At 38.3% G+C, this 15,279-nt stretch overlaps 1 protein-coding gene across 2 annotated transcripts in view; it reads left to right on the top strand.

Moving 5' to 3' along the window:
- Positions 1-15,279, top strand: part of LOC134673984 (zinc finger protein ubi-d4) — a 39,693-nt gene that overhangs the window by 14,297 nt on the left and 10,117 nt on the right. Inside the window, exons 7-11 of one of the 2 annotated variants that reach the window (XM_063532036.1) lie at positions 89-259; positions 3,060-3,214; positions 3,565-3,670; positions 13,817-13,929; positions 14,309-14,441. In XM_063532036.1, the coding sequence (XP_063388106.1) occupies positions 89-259; positions 3,060-3,214; positions 3,565-3,670; positions 13,817-13,929; positions 14,309-14,437 (674 nt within the window). In that variant the 3' untranslated portion in view covers positions 14,438-14,441. Of the gene's footprint in view, positions 1-88; positions 302-3,059; positions 3,215-3,564; positions 3,671-13,816; positions 13,930-14,308; positions 14,442-15,279 lie in introns of both variants that reach the window. The other variant, XM_063532035.1, reaches the window with a different exon arrangement.

The following is a 15,279-nucleotide window of genomic DNA, read 5'->3' as shown; positions in this document are numbered from 1 at the left end:
TGTAAGAATGTCCTATAATATTTATTTATTTATTACATATTTCTACATTTAAAAATCGCCTCACACTAACCAAACTTTCTCTCAACAGTGTGCGGCGCGAAATATAAAACCCGGCCGGGCCTGACGTACCACTTCACGCACACACACAAGGAGTCGGCCGCCGCGGCGACCAGCGACGGGGACTCCCGCGACAGCCACGGGCGCCCCGGGGCGCACACGCCGCCCGCGCCGCAGCCCCCCGCCACAGAATACCAAGACAGTTACGTGACATTCTTGAATAATCCCGGAGGGCCCGCTGCAGGTTAGTACCGAGCAGCGCGGCGAGCGTCCGTTGGCTAGGGCCCACGCTTACCATAAGGGATGTGTGCACCAGGGATGTTGCGAATATCCGCATCCGCGGAACATCCGCATCCGCATAAAATCGATGCGGAACATCCGCATGATGCGGATGTCGACCAAGTCGGTAACAGGAACGTATTAGCGGCGGCGCCGCCGGCGTAAGTGCTAGGTGATTTCGTCATTAACTATAACGAAATCGTCTATATCCCAAAAAGTCTGCCAAGTTACTGTTTATTAAATAAAACGCACCTATATTCTTGCTCAAATACTTACCAAACTTTTCGTTTTTTTAAATAAAAAATGCTAAAAATGTAATATTTTACGTTTTTTAAGTACCAAATCTTGACATCCGCATCCCCGGATGTGAGGCTTTAAATATCCGCATCCGCATCCGCGGATGTAAAAAAATCTGCATCCGCAACATCCCTGGTGTGCACAACACTAAGGCTAGGTTCACACGGGAACGTCGTGCACGTTTTTCTACGTATTCGATTTTAAACTTACAACCAGTCGGGTTTTCACACGGTAGATTTTCATGCGTTTAAGAGCCAACAGGAGTGGTCATTTCTCCATACAAACGTACTCCTCGTTTTCCTCCGTGGTTTTTGAAGCTAGAGCAATGATTTTTTCAACACAGATTAATATTGTCAATATCTGTGTCGGACCGTTTTGCTTTTTTTGATATTTTGTTTTTTAAGGCGCTAGAGCCCTTCAAAAATGGCCAAAATGGCCTAATTGACTACGCCGCAATGAGAGGCGTGGCATTCAAAATTGATATCAATTAGCCAAAAAAGCAACCGTTAATTTCATAATCATTTAGATTTCCAAATTTGGTTACGATTGGTTAAGTTTTTCAGGAGGAAACAGAGGAGTACGAAACCTCGATTTTTGAGATTTTTACGCAGGATTTTTCGCCTTGTCCTTATCGCACTACTTTAAGGTGCCGCTTCCGTTAGCGAGACGGGTATATTTACCTAAAATATTTAAAACTCAGCTCCTGTTTCGTCTTAGGCACTGGTCTCACCGCGAGCTAGTAAGCTATGAGCTATCGGCTATAAACACGAACAAAAGATAAGCACTCCCGTGTAAATAAAAGAGACACGGCAATTTTTATAGTTACTCGCCCAACGGTGAGCTATAAATATCGCCGTGTCTCTTTTATTTACACGGGAGTGCTTATCTTTTGTTCGTGTTTATAGCCGATAGCTCATAGCTTACTAGCTCGCGGTGGGACCAGTGCCTTTAATAACCGTTTACACGCCGACGCGACAGTTTTCACGCAGTCGTCGCAGTGGGCAGACGTCTGAGATGGATCCACGCTTCATCGTACTTTTATATTGGTATCGATGGCGACAAAGATTTCGCCGCCGACAAAACAGAAGGTTATAAAAGGGGTTTTCTAGTGAAGTGCTTCTATTACACACATGAACTGTCGCCTGCGGCATTTCCGGACCGATACGACCTTCAAACCTTCAAGAAAACAGCGTACTCCCATCTTAAAGGCCGGCAACGCGCTTGCAACTCTTCTGGTGTTGCGGGTGTCCATGGGCGGCGGTAATCGCTTACCACCAGGTGATCCGTCTGCTCGTTTGCCTCCTATTTCATAAAAAAAAAATATCACAAACCAAAAAGTAATTTTGTCTTGTTTGATTACTTTGATTCAATCAGGGCAAATGACGTCACGCTGCATAGAGTATGATTCCAATTAGTATTTTCGTAATTAATAATTGGTCAACCTGAAATAATTAGTTAATAACGTCTAAATAACGTTTATCTTACTGTCACTCAACTAAATAATAGAATAGATTGTTAGTTTATTAAATAATACAGTGTATTTTACGTAACAAGTAGAGTCAGACCAAGTCTGCAACGATTTTGATAGCCCGCGCTGTGCAAGTGTTATTTTAAACATCAAACTTCTATAAAATTATGACGTATAAATAACACTCGCTGCGTGAGCTATCAAAATCGCTGTAGACTTTTCTTGGTCTAACTATATTTATTTTTCTACGCGTCAATAGAATAGATTAGTTAAGTATCTCAATTTGTAGTAATTTAAACTACGTCATTTTTGCGCCCCGGCATGAATGCCTGGCTTTAATATACCTTTTCTCAAAAATGGATGGCAAAGTCGACATTGCCGTCTAAAAAATAGGTCGCGAAGCGCGTAGTTTATGGTCAGTCAAAAATTAAAAAGTAAAAAACATTGCAGTCTCGATTTTGGGACTGCAATGTTGCATACAAATTCCATTATTTGTCGAGTTCCAAACTTTTTAAAAGTTGAAATGACCATATCAAATGAAGGCACAGGCCCATTAAACAGCCAAACAGATGATTAGTACCGCGACTATTTAGATGTTTCAAATAGGTTGGCGTATTTTCGGCAGAAAAATACACTTCTATTTTTTTTATTAAAAATATAAAAAGGCGGCAAGGGCTTTTCTCTGTCAAAATATATATACATATGTAAAAACGTTGCTTTTGTAAAATATTTTTATGATATTTATATTTCTTGCACCATTTTTGAGAAAAGCACTATATTATATATGACTCGGCTGGAAGGCTACTTGCTGGCTTCGGATTCAATTAAACGGACTCCCAAGGTCGTCCGTTTAAAACGAATCCTCAGCCTGCAAGTAGCTACTTCCGAGCCTCGACAATAATGTACTATTACCGATAAACAATATATAGCAATTACTCAACAAACGTCCACCCCGCAGACAAACCAGCAGCGGCCGCCCCCCCGCGGCGCCCCACCCCTCCCCCGCGGCCCGCCTCCGCCGACACCAGCTCCTCCGACTCCGCGCACGCGCCCCTCGTGCCGCCCGGCTCCTCCGTGCCCGAGCTCAAGCTGCTGCAGGACAGCGCCGTCAAGGTATATAGAACCTTACTCTAAAGGCGTAAGGACCATCATTGATTAGTTAAGTGTTGGCACTTTTCCGCATTTCAATCAAAAACTTTTTCATATCGCGTAGATTGAATTCATACTACATCCCGACGTTTCGAACCCTTTACAGCGTTCGTGGTCAACGAGGACTTAGGAAAAACTACACTGTGCAAAAACTACCCACTTACAAAATAATGAACCATCATAAACTATAAATTTTAAGGCCAGTTATACATGCAAAATTGGTTCATAAGGCTAAATCTACATTACATTACAAGAAGAGCTCCTGAGTATTCCTTTATCTATTACATCAGAAATAACCTAAAACCCCTTTACAGGCCTCCCCCTCCCCCTACTGCGACTTCTGCCTCGGCGACGACCGAGAAAACAAAAAGACCGGCACTCCAGAAGAGCTCGTCTCGTGCTCCGACTGCGGACGATCAGGTAAGAGGCCGTGCAGCCACGAGCCCCGCGCCTGCCCCGCCCACAAACACCTCGCCAACATAAAACTCAATGGCGTCGTCGAAATTATAAACTCCATGAGTTACCCCGCGGACGCGTTCGATAAGTTCGCGACGCAGACTAAACTGTTAGAGAATGACGCCTATTATCTGTCGCCGCCGTCGTCGCCAAGAGAGTGGCGGTAGGCTGTGTACTTTAGAAACTTAGTGCAAGGTGTGAAGGAAATAGCTTCACTATACTCTGAATTTGCTTTTAACCTTTTGGACGCCAGGCGGCGAAAGAATATGCCAAGCCACGGACGCCAGGCGATCGCAATTATTTAAGCGAAATTGAACTTAACGGAGTCCTGCATTACATAAGTCCCTTGCATTGGCGATGCTGACGGCTTTATCCGTCTTTGGCTCCGTGGCAAGACTTTCCGAAGACGGCCACAGCCGTCTGTGGCGGTCAAAAGGTTAACCTACTTTAAAAATTTAAGGGAGGTCCTTCATTCGAATGTATGCACTTTCGTTTTTCAATAACGGCTTGGCTGATTTGGAAAAGAAAAGCACGCTTACACTGCTCTTAGGTATTTATTTTATAGAGCGCGTTTTGGAAAGGGACTTTTAGAAAAGTGGAACTATTAGGGAAGATCATATTTAACAATACGTATGTAATATAACAACAATTGAAATTTGTGTGTCTAAATACATTTGTAAAAAAAAATCTAAAATTCCTCAAACGATTACAACGCAAAATCGATTTAAATGAAATTTTTCGTAGGATTTTTGCAGTGCAAATTTGAGTATAGATGGCGTCATATCGTCACTATCTAGTGTCTGTTATTCTCTTCAAATCTTGCACTATTAGTTCGGTGGTCCGTGTTTAGAATCAACAGATTCTCGTTTATTTATAGCCCTCGCTTCTAGATCATATTGATCGCACTATCTGAATCGGGCGATATACTTACATTCATGATTCGAGTATTATCTTGTGTGTCACAAAGTTCATCACAAGAATTTGGTACTCTGCCGCTGAAGCTAACGAACGTAACAGAGTGACAGAAGCATATAACTGCGCTCCAACACTTGAGCATGTAAGGTACTTGCATCGAATAATGACATCGTGTTTATTATTTTTTGTTTCTATTATGTTTATATGAATTTGCCGTCTATGGCACTAGCGGACATGAACGCAAAATTTTAACACATTCACACTTACAATTAAATTTAGCAAGCTTAAGAACCGGGCCTTATTTGGTCTCAAGTTCTGCGTTTCCTCTGGTTTTAGTATACTCTCACAGACTTATATATGAAGCTTTCACTCTGTTATTTTCTTTACTCCTGCGGCCTTGCTAACCAAAGAGCAGAATATATTATTTTCATAGCTTCATCTATTTAATCTATCCATGATACATTCCAGAAATCATACTCTCAATAGATTTAGCCGCGTTCATATATTAAGTTTTATTTTAGTTTTCGTCTATGGTATACATTAAAGCAAATGTGATGTTAATGTTGCCATTTTAAATTTTCTATTGTGAAGGATGCCAAATATTTTAACATGTTATCTGTTGTATTGTAAGATTGTGGTCGCATGTGCCTTGGTTCTACGACGGCCAAACATAGATCTTATTTACATTATAGTAGTTAGTAGCTTTGCTTTTACTGCTCGCAAGCCAAATTTTTCATTACCTAGCTTATCTAGTCACTGCGCCAAAAAAGAGTGCACGCGTCCCGGTTCGAGGTTTAGATAAAGCATGTAAGTTGTGTCGAATGACTGAATAAAAAGATTGTTAATAATTTTAAATAGTTTTGGTACTCGAATAGCGTCCGTTTAAGCCGCTCGTGCAGTTTGCTCGGAGGTAGCGTTCGCTAACTTGGTGCAAAGGAAATTTGAAATAGACAGGAGTCGTGGTAAATTATGTAGCTACAGTACATTTACTGCCATCTTTCGACAGACGATTAAATCTGTTAGAACGCCATTTGACTTTGATCCTTTTTATATCACTGATATGTGTTAACTTGTTAAATTTTAATATTAACGCCATCTACTCAAGAGTAGGCTGAAAGTTATAGCGCCATAGATCGAAAAGATTGCACCACACCTTTGGCCTAGAGTCGAGTAGATGGCGTTAATATTAGTATTTACCAAGTTAACACATATCAGTGAAAGAATAAGGGTCAAAGTCAAATGGCGTTCTACCAGTTTAATCTTCCGTCGAAAGATGGCAGTAAATTTACAGTGGCTACATACTTTAGTTTGACAATTCGCCTCTATACACTCTATTCTCTTTGCTTGGTGTATTATGCCCGGTACACATATTGCGGACATCTTAGGCTAATCTATGGGACGCGGAGAAATAAGATAGCAATACCGCTTGCGACTCCTAGAGCATAATCGACTCCCTTAGATTTGACTATGTTGTCCCAAAATCTGTACCAGATATTAAAGGAACATTTTGGTAAAGTTTACCATTGTCTAATAACCAAATAAAGCATTGTTATTTTTTGTGTGACTTGGTGAAAGAGTATAATGACCTCCGAGTCTTTTGTTTTAATTTGTACTTATCTCGTGATAAACGTATCTATCAGACATATATCGTAATGAATTAGTTAATTCGACATATCGTAATTCATATTTTAACGTAGGTCTTTATTAAACTAAAATGATCAAAAATAAATGAGTTGGTATAACTGATATACATATTTCTATAGCTAAGAAATGGTATATTTATATGATTTTACTCTGCATGATTGAAATGTAATATTTCTTTGATTATTTTAATTTGGTAAATTGTTCGAATATTATTTTATTAAAAACGAATCGACACGCACTCTTATATAATGTTTTATCTAAACAAAACACATTTATCTATAGTAATATAAATATGAAATATTAATGTTTTAGTCATGTTAACTCGTGTTTTTGATGTTTGTCTGTCTGTCTTCAGACAAGTCAAATAACCGACTTATTATTTTCTCATGTTTTGATGTGTTTAATTATTTACAAAGTTAGTTACAAACTTTAAGTCTGTGGAATGAGAGGAAGGGTCAGTAGGGCCACCTAATACCAATATAGGTACTTGCGTTAACTTCTACTTACATTTTTGTATGTAAAATCATTGATGGCTTGACGGGATTCATAAAAAAACAATACTAAGATTGTTTCAATATTGCAGAGAAATATATTAACATAGAGAGAATAATTATTTTATTGTTATACACTTGCAAGGTAGACTATATAGTGTGTTTTCTGTGACAGGAGCAATAAATTAAACTGTAGGCTGTACTCCTCAAACTGACCATTTGTTGAGCAACTTTTGAAAATAACTCATGTTTTGATTTTTATTACACTTTAAAGTTTATTCTAAGACGCAATGTATTGCAAATTTTGTTATGTTAAAAGCGTGACAAGTAACGTCAAACACACTGATGTCAGCGTACATTGAAGGCAATATTTATTTTGTATGAATAAGAGGAAGTCTAAAGGATTCATAATTTTTAAAAGTTGCTGAACAAATGTTAGTCAGTTTGAGGAGTACAGCCTTTAGTTTAATTTATTGCTCCTGTTACAGGAAGCACCCTGTATATTGACAGCTTTGCAACAGATATATGTGAAAGTAATATTTTATCTGCCGATAGTAGACTTTCCTATACATTATTTTAGTTATTCGATATATTACCAAAATGATCGGATGTCTACTTACGGTCAGTGTTGGTAGGAACTCGAGTCTTTTGAGTCCAAATTTGAAAAACTACTCGTTTCACCAGACTCGGAGCTTAAAAAAATTCCGAGTCTTAGGCCCGAGTCTAGGCTTTTATCGAGTCTTTTATTTAAGCGCTTTTCAAAGCCTCCGAATAAAGACCCCGTCACAATTTTCAAGTAGTATCTAAATACTAGTAGCAATAAACAAAATCAGCTTTATTCTATATCATGAATTTTACCTCAGGATATTTTTTTTCTATGTTTGTCTATTGTCTGTGTGTTTACGAATAAAAATAGTTATTTGTACAACAAGAGGTCAAAGTTTGATATTTCTTCGAGTGCTTATTTTGAGTCCCGTGCAAGCGAAAGATTCTATAATTAGAATCTTGAGCGTAGTAAGGGATTCAAAAGCGCACGAGATGTAAATAACTTTGATCTCGTGTAGTACACAAAAGTTTTCACCCTAAGCAGTGAGAACATACCTAGAGAGACAGAGATAATAGAACCCAAGTATATCAAACTTGTATTAGACCCCGCATGTTGAAATGACATTTGACTATAAAAGTCACTTGAATGACATTTTGTCTCACTCAGTGAGCAAAATGCGATTTTGTTCACTCATACTGTCTCACTAAGTGAGCAAAATGCGATTTTGTTCGCTGCGTGAGACAAAATGACTCTCACTGTTTTTAAGAAGCAAAGTACCCTTGTTCGAGCTGCTGAGGTGAAAAAACTATTCTATTCTATTCCAAATTTTGTAAAAAAATGAATCCTCTGAAACGGACTCGAGACAAGAATCGGATCTCTCAATAGCTGAAAAGAACTCAAGTTTACTTATTTGAGTTTGAAAACGTAGTCGAGTCTTAAAGCAGAGGACTCAAAGGACTCGAGTCTTGCCCAACACTATAACGGTACGAGCTTAGTAAGTGCCTTGTTAAAGCAATATCTGACACCGTTAGGATAGTCCATATCTTTAATATAATTATATACCTTATAAAATTATAACCCAAAGATTCTGTTACGAAATTTTACTTAAATTCTAAATGTTTATTTTCAACGAAAGACTAACTTGATGTTATCAATTAAAATATATTATATCATTCCTGTAGTGTAATTTTGTTTTGTTTAAATATAAATTTTAGATATTTTAAGGTTTGACAATTAAGGTATTTGAATGTTATGAGTTTTATTTGCGAACATATATCATGTAGCTTAATATTATATAGTGAATTGAGGTATACATGTATGTTAGCTTACTTGGTATTGTATGTTTTGTGTTGTCGTGCAATAATTGAACGTTTGCCATCGGTGCCTTGAATGCGTTGTTTTACCAGTTGCTGCATTTCAGAAAATTATAAATTAATATTCAAAAGTCCGCACAGTCAGACCAAGGTATAGTGTGTAGCTTTCAAATAGAGCTCGACGGCTAATCCTATTGTCTATTGTTAAGTAAAACCGCAAGTGCTACTTACCTGCAAAAAAAGGGTCTTCATTATTCTATTTGGCACCTGAGCGCGGGCTAGTCCAACGCTCAAAAAACCAGTGTAGGTGCGCTCTCCGATAACGCGCCTTTGTTACGCATCTCGATGACACATTTTAGACTGGTTCTGTAGCGTTCGACTCTTAGCCGTCGAGCTCTATTTGAAAGCTACACACTAACACAGCACTGACTTTGGAATGAAAAATCTTTAATTCAGGCAACTAGTGGCCCATATTATAAAAAAAATATGACTAAAAACTACAAAACACGCCATAGCTGCGATGCATTACGCAACCCCGCAGGGTCAGGGAGCTGGCCGCGGAACCACCGGAACTTGACACATTTCTTCGGCCAAAACTGCGGTATCGTCTTGGGTCGTCCCATTAGTTTTTCGTCAAGTTCTTAAATTAGTCCTATTCTGCTTTCGTCGCCCATTCTACATTCGTCACTATCGTCGGTGGCTTTCAATGTAGAATGAGTGACGAAAGCAGAATAGGACTAATTTAAGAACTTGACGAAAAACGAATGAGACGACCCTAGACGATACCAAAACTGCCAGAATAAACGTCGTATTTTGATAGACACTTGACGCTGGTCATTGCAGAGTCACGCTTTCTCATTACAGAGCCTGGCCCGACTGAAACTATTGTAATGTTGACAAAGTCAAAACTTACATTTACATTTTATTACCTGAGAAAGTTCCTTTTAAAACAGAGAGAGACTAATAAGATATTTGAAATGCAGTAGCTTAATATCGTATTGAAAACCAAATTGTATTCCTGGCAATATAGGCATGCTGTTATTTGATAAACAAAATCGTAGTAGTTTGGTTATGGCTGTCAACATTATTTACTGTATCGCGGTATTTGTTATTACCGTTTTTTTTAAGCTGGTAACATTGCCAAGGAACATGAACTTCTTAATGCATTCTTTTTTAACAGTTGTGAATGATTCACGGTTAGTTTCACTAGATTCATATCGACCGGGATATGAACCGTGATTACCTTTTGTATTGTTTTCGAGCTCTCGATATTTCGACGCAGTTATAGTATGAATTTTCTCAGATGATTTTTTCGAGTTCGGATGCTAATCCGTTAAACAAAAGCTTGTTTCTTTTAAGAGCGGTCTGCAGCTCGTGCCAAAGCAACCATGTCGTTTAAAAAGCAACTATCGTGATAGTATTAAGGTTCAAATTCATATGACAGCTTGTTCAGAGAACAATTAGGGTGATCTTGTTTTTTGAGATCCCACCAAAAACATAAATGTAAAAAAGGAGAGCCAAGTTCAATACAAAAATTATGCTTGGCTGTGGGGCTCGCCGCAAAAAGAATGGAGATCTAAATGAGTGCCACTGCCAAGTTCTATGCAAAATCCAAATATGTATTTATAGGAACAAAATAACATTATAAACAAGTATTAAACTCTATTTCTTTGCTTTATTGGATACCTATAACAATTGCTGTTATTTAAAAAAATGTGAGATCTTAAAGCAGGTTAGATTTGACTTGGCCAGTTTTCATTATATCAATCATTTTATATATATTGTAATTCTGATAAAACCTGGCCAAGCCAAATCTAACCTACTTTAAGATATCACATTTTTTTAAATAACAGTAATTGTTATAGGTATCCAATAAAGCAAAGAAATAGAGTTTAATACTTGTTTATAATGTTATTTTGTTCCTATAAATACATATTTGGATTTTGCATAGAACTTGGCAGTGGCACTCATTTAGATCTCCATTCTTTTTGCGGCGAGCCCCACAGCCAAGCATAATTTTTGTATTGAACTTGGCTCTCCTTTTTTACATTTATGTTTTTGGTGGGATATCAATACTTTTTGTAAAGAAAACTAGGCAGGTATTGAGATTTAATGTTTTTTCTTGTAGTGTTTCCGCTGTATGGTTTTTACTTCTGTTCTTTGTATAATTATGTGGTGCCGCGCGCCGCCGACGACACACCGTTGGCCGGTTGTTTAGAGCGTATTACAAGTTTTTTGTATGGGGACACCACTTATTTTTTGACTAAACTTTATTTTAATATAGCAAATATAATAATACATATATTGGGGTAGTTTCAAATATCTGCTTGTAACGGTTCCAACGCTACAATAAAAAAATATTTTTTTGTATGGGGACCCCCCCTATTTTTTAACTTTTTTTTATTTTTAGATTTTTTCCTACGCTTACACACAATAACCGAGCTGGATTCCAAATTTCATCCTTCTAGGTCATCTGGAAGTAGGTTAGGTTTAGGTACTTATATGTCAGTCCCAATAAAAAATGGTTTATTTGTATGGGGACCCCCCCTATTTTTAAACTTTATTTTATTTTTAGATTTTTTCCTACGGTTACACACAATAACCGAGCTGGATTCCAAATTTCATCCTTCTAGGTCATCTGGAAGTAGGTTAGGTTTAGGTACTTATATGTCAGTCCCAATAAAAAGTGTTTTTTTTGTATGGGGACCCCCCCTATTTTTTAACTTTATTTTATTTTTAGATTTTTTCCTACGGTTACACACAATAACCAAGCTGGATTCCAAATTTCATCCTTCTAGGTCATCTGGAAGTAGGTTAGGTTTAGGTACTATAAGTCATAAGTCAGTCTTAAAATTTACGACTTTTTGACCTTCATACCTTTATAACCGTTTGAGCTAGCTTCATGAAATTTGGGCTTCTAGATATCCTTATGGATATAATTAAACACACGTAGTTTTATGTGTTTACGTCAAAGATGTTTTGAGTTATAGAAGGGTCAAAAGTGGCACCAAGTGGTTCGTGTAATATTACACTCGGCGCTGGCTAGCCAGTTCCTTTGCTTGAACTTGGCTTGACACGCTGCCGCGTGTCTAGATAACAAAAACGTGTTTTCTCCGAATGTGTTGATTCAAGAATTTGAACTATATAATTAGAATGGTAAATTTGCTTTTTAAATGGGTTTGTTCCCGTTACTTACGTCGGGGCTATTAGCAGTAAGCATTGTAACCACTGCATAAAGGAAACAATATCCTTTGTTTAACAGATTAGGCTTTGTTTAACGGATTATACCGAGCCCGAAAAATTCACCTGAAATCTCAGGTGAATTTTCATACTATACATACATCTTGTTCACGGGTAACTGATGATAGCGGGCGGGTGTCAAAGTTGTGTAGACCGCGCTCGGTCTACACAACCATTTAGATGCATGTAACTGCGTCGAAATATCGGGAGCTTAAAAACAATACAAAAAGTAATCCCGGTCGATACAAGCCTTCTTTTTTTAATTACTAGTGAAATTAGATGATTGGTATACTGAGAAAATATAAAATTTTGATCTAATTTTGAAATTCAAGTCAAAGACAACCAACCAAAGGCAACGTTGCTAGTTGATATGGTACAAATACCATAAAATTATTGTAGTTTTGTGCAGTCTGGTCAGATATAATGTTTAAAAGGCTACCATTAGATCTTACAAAATTTGCTTTAATATTCTCCATTTTTTTTGTAAAGAGCTTTTCCAAAGATCTAACTAAAACATGTCAAGTCAAGGGCATCTAATGGTAGCTTTAAGGAGAATGTTAACTTTCGTTAAATCGTGTTTTAAATATTGTTTGGAATAGGAGTATCATTTCTTTCCCTTATTTTTTTTAAACAAAAACTTTAATTTTTGGTTTTAAGAAGATTTTACATATTTTTCTTTTTTTCTTCTAGTAAACTTTTTTTTAAAACGTGACTAAACGACAGTTAACTCATCAATATGGACTGATATGCGTTTTATAGTTTGTTAACGCATCGTACGTGCCAAGTTTATATAGTTATGTTTGTTTTTATTCGATCTTTAAAATTTTATTTCTCATTGGCTAGATTATATTCCAAAGTATCTTTAAATGCAAGTACGGAAGTGCATACCGTAGCCTGGTTTACTGTTATGCTTCATTGTTACACCGAAATAGTTATTTTAGCTTAAGAAGTAGGTCTGTCGGCGTTTTTTGTATACCATCGGATTTTTATAACATTAAAAATTGTATGAATTACAAATTGAATTGGCTTTTTTTATGTTGTGCTGAAGAATAGTGAATAAATGCACTTCCATACACCATTGAATGATACTTTATGTTAGTGATAATTGTTTTGTTATATTTTAGTGTCGTTGTAAAGTGTTTCACTATTGTTCGGCACATTATATAAAACCCTGATTGCCTTTAATATTAACCGTTGAATTTGTTCCAACTACGAAGATTGACCGAGATATGAGACAAGGTAAGATATCATGTGCCTTACAATTAGTGAATTACATACGTACACTGAAATTAAATTCAATACTTAGCCAATTATACTGTAGTTCTTTTTAGGGTTAGAGAGCGCTTCGCAGAAGTAAGCATGAGCTTCTAAATCAAGCTCATTATGCGGTAAAATAAATGCCTGTGTCATACGGGTAGACAGCAGTGTTGGCCGAACGTTAATTGCAATTGACCATCAACCATTATATTGAACCGTGAACGGTAACGGAGGCTACAGTTGACGGTTCAACTTGTACTGGTTAATGGTCAAGAATTTTCAACTGCATTAAGGTTTCGGTCAACACTGGTAGACAGACATACGGACGGACATAGCGGAACTATGAGGGTACCGTTTTTACCACTTTTGCTGAGGGACCCTTAAAAGCAATTAGCAATAATCGGTTGAAATTTATTGATAATTATACCGCGTAAAATACGTTATTAAAATCGACAATCTTACTTCTGCGGAGTTCTTTCTAGTGTTATAAAAAAAACGGAATATAGTTTTAAAAGGTATCATTCCTACCAACTGGTTGGAGTCCAACCTTACTAGAGTCAAACTAATTTAATGCTTCCATACAACATATATATTTGAATCCATCTTTAAACGTTATAGGGATCAGAATTGCATTGATAAATTCTACTGAAATTGTAAATGCAATGAACACTAGTACATGTTTTGAGCCGTGTGTTGTGTTCAGGTCACCCGACGTGCCTGCAGTTCACTGTGAACATGATCGTGTCGGTGCGCAAGTACCGCTGGCAGTGCATCGAGTGCAAGTGCTGCTCCGTGTGCGGCACCAGCGACAACGACGTGAGTACTGTGTGCAGCTCACAACGTGCCTGCAGTTCACTGTGAACATGACTGACATACGATATCGGAATTGGAATGGCGCTTTTGGTAAATTCAGCCATGTCGCAGCCCTCCCGTCAGCTGTCGGACCGATAATATTTGTTTGTGTGCGTATGTGTAGGCAAAATGCTTGTAGTGTGCGTGACCGCTAAAGACATCGCTCAGGCGGGCCCTTGCGGCCTGACTACGCGGATGTAGGATCCTACAACGTGAAAACGCTCTAATAAGCCATTTGAGGATCAATTCTTAATAACTTTGTTCACAAAACAAAAACACAAACAAAATATAGGTCTATAATTGATCCTGAACTTGTAATATGGTAATTATTGTTCGTTTACAGGACCAGCTGTTGTTCTGCGACGACTGCGACCGCGGCTACCACATGTACTGCCTGGTGCCGCCGCTCGAGAACCCCCCCGAGGGCTCCTGGTCCTGCGCGCTCTGCATCAAGGAGTTCCACACCAAGTGAACAGGTACCGACCCTGCTGCCACATGTACTGCCTGGTGCCACCGCTCGAGAACCCCCCCGAGGGCTCGAGGTCCTGTGCGCTCTGCATCAAGGAGTTCCACACCAAGTGAACAGGTACCGACCCTGCTGCCACATGTACTGCCTGGTGCCGCCGCTCGAGAACCCCCCCGAGGGCTCGTGGTCCTGCGCGCTCTGCATCAAGGAGTTCCACACCAAGTGAACAGGTACCGACCCTGCTGCCACATGTACTGCCTGGTGCCACCGCTCGAGAACCCCCCCGAGGGCTCGAGGTCCTGTGCGCTCTGCATCAAGGAGTTCCACACCAAGTGAACAGGTACCGAACATACCTATAGTTCGTTTTTTTTAGCATTAGAAATAAGGTAAACAATCTTGATGAGTCTTTTAATTGAAAAATACATTTTATAATTAAATTATGGCAAATATGTACCAATTATGAATCTAATACGATCATATTCTTCTGCTTTCATAAATAATAATAGTTAGGTACTGATTTTTACAAAGCGTTTTTCAATTACATATCAAGAAAAAACATATCAAAAAAGACATCAAGATCGCTTACCTTCTTTCAAGTTCTTTCTAATTGTAAAAAAAAACGAACAATACCTGAGTACCGGAGCACCTTACATGGCGACCCTGCCAACCACATAGGGTGTTATAAAATAAACTGAAATAAATGTCATGCACTAAGAAAAAGTGAACAAGGCCACCAGTGCCCCAGGCACTCCGCTACTCGACTCCGCTGCTAGATGTCGACTGCGAAAATAATAGTCCTTCCGGTACCACAACTGTTGGATGGAGTGAGCACAGCACTCTATGTACCA

This window comes from Cydia fagiglandana, chromosome 19, assembly GCF_963556715.1.
Source record: "Cydia fagiglandana chromosome 19, ilCydFagi1.1, whole genome shotgun sequence".
Taxonomy (NCBI): Eukaryota; Metazoa; Arthropoda; class Insecta; order Lepidoptera; family Tortricidae; genus Cydia; species Cydia fagiglandana.
Note: the sequence above shows the minus strand (reverse complement) of the source record. Positions and strands in the feature narration are given on the sequence as shown.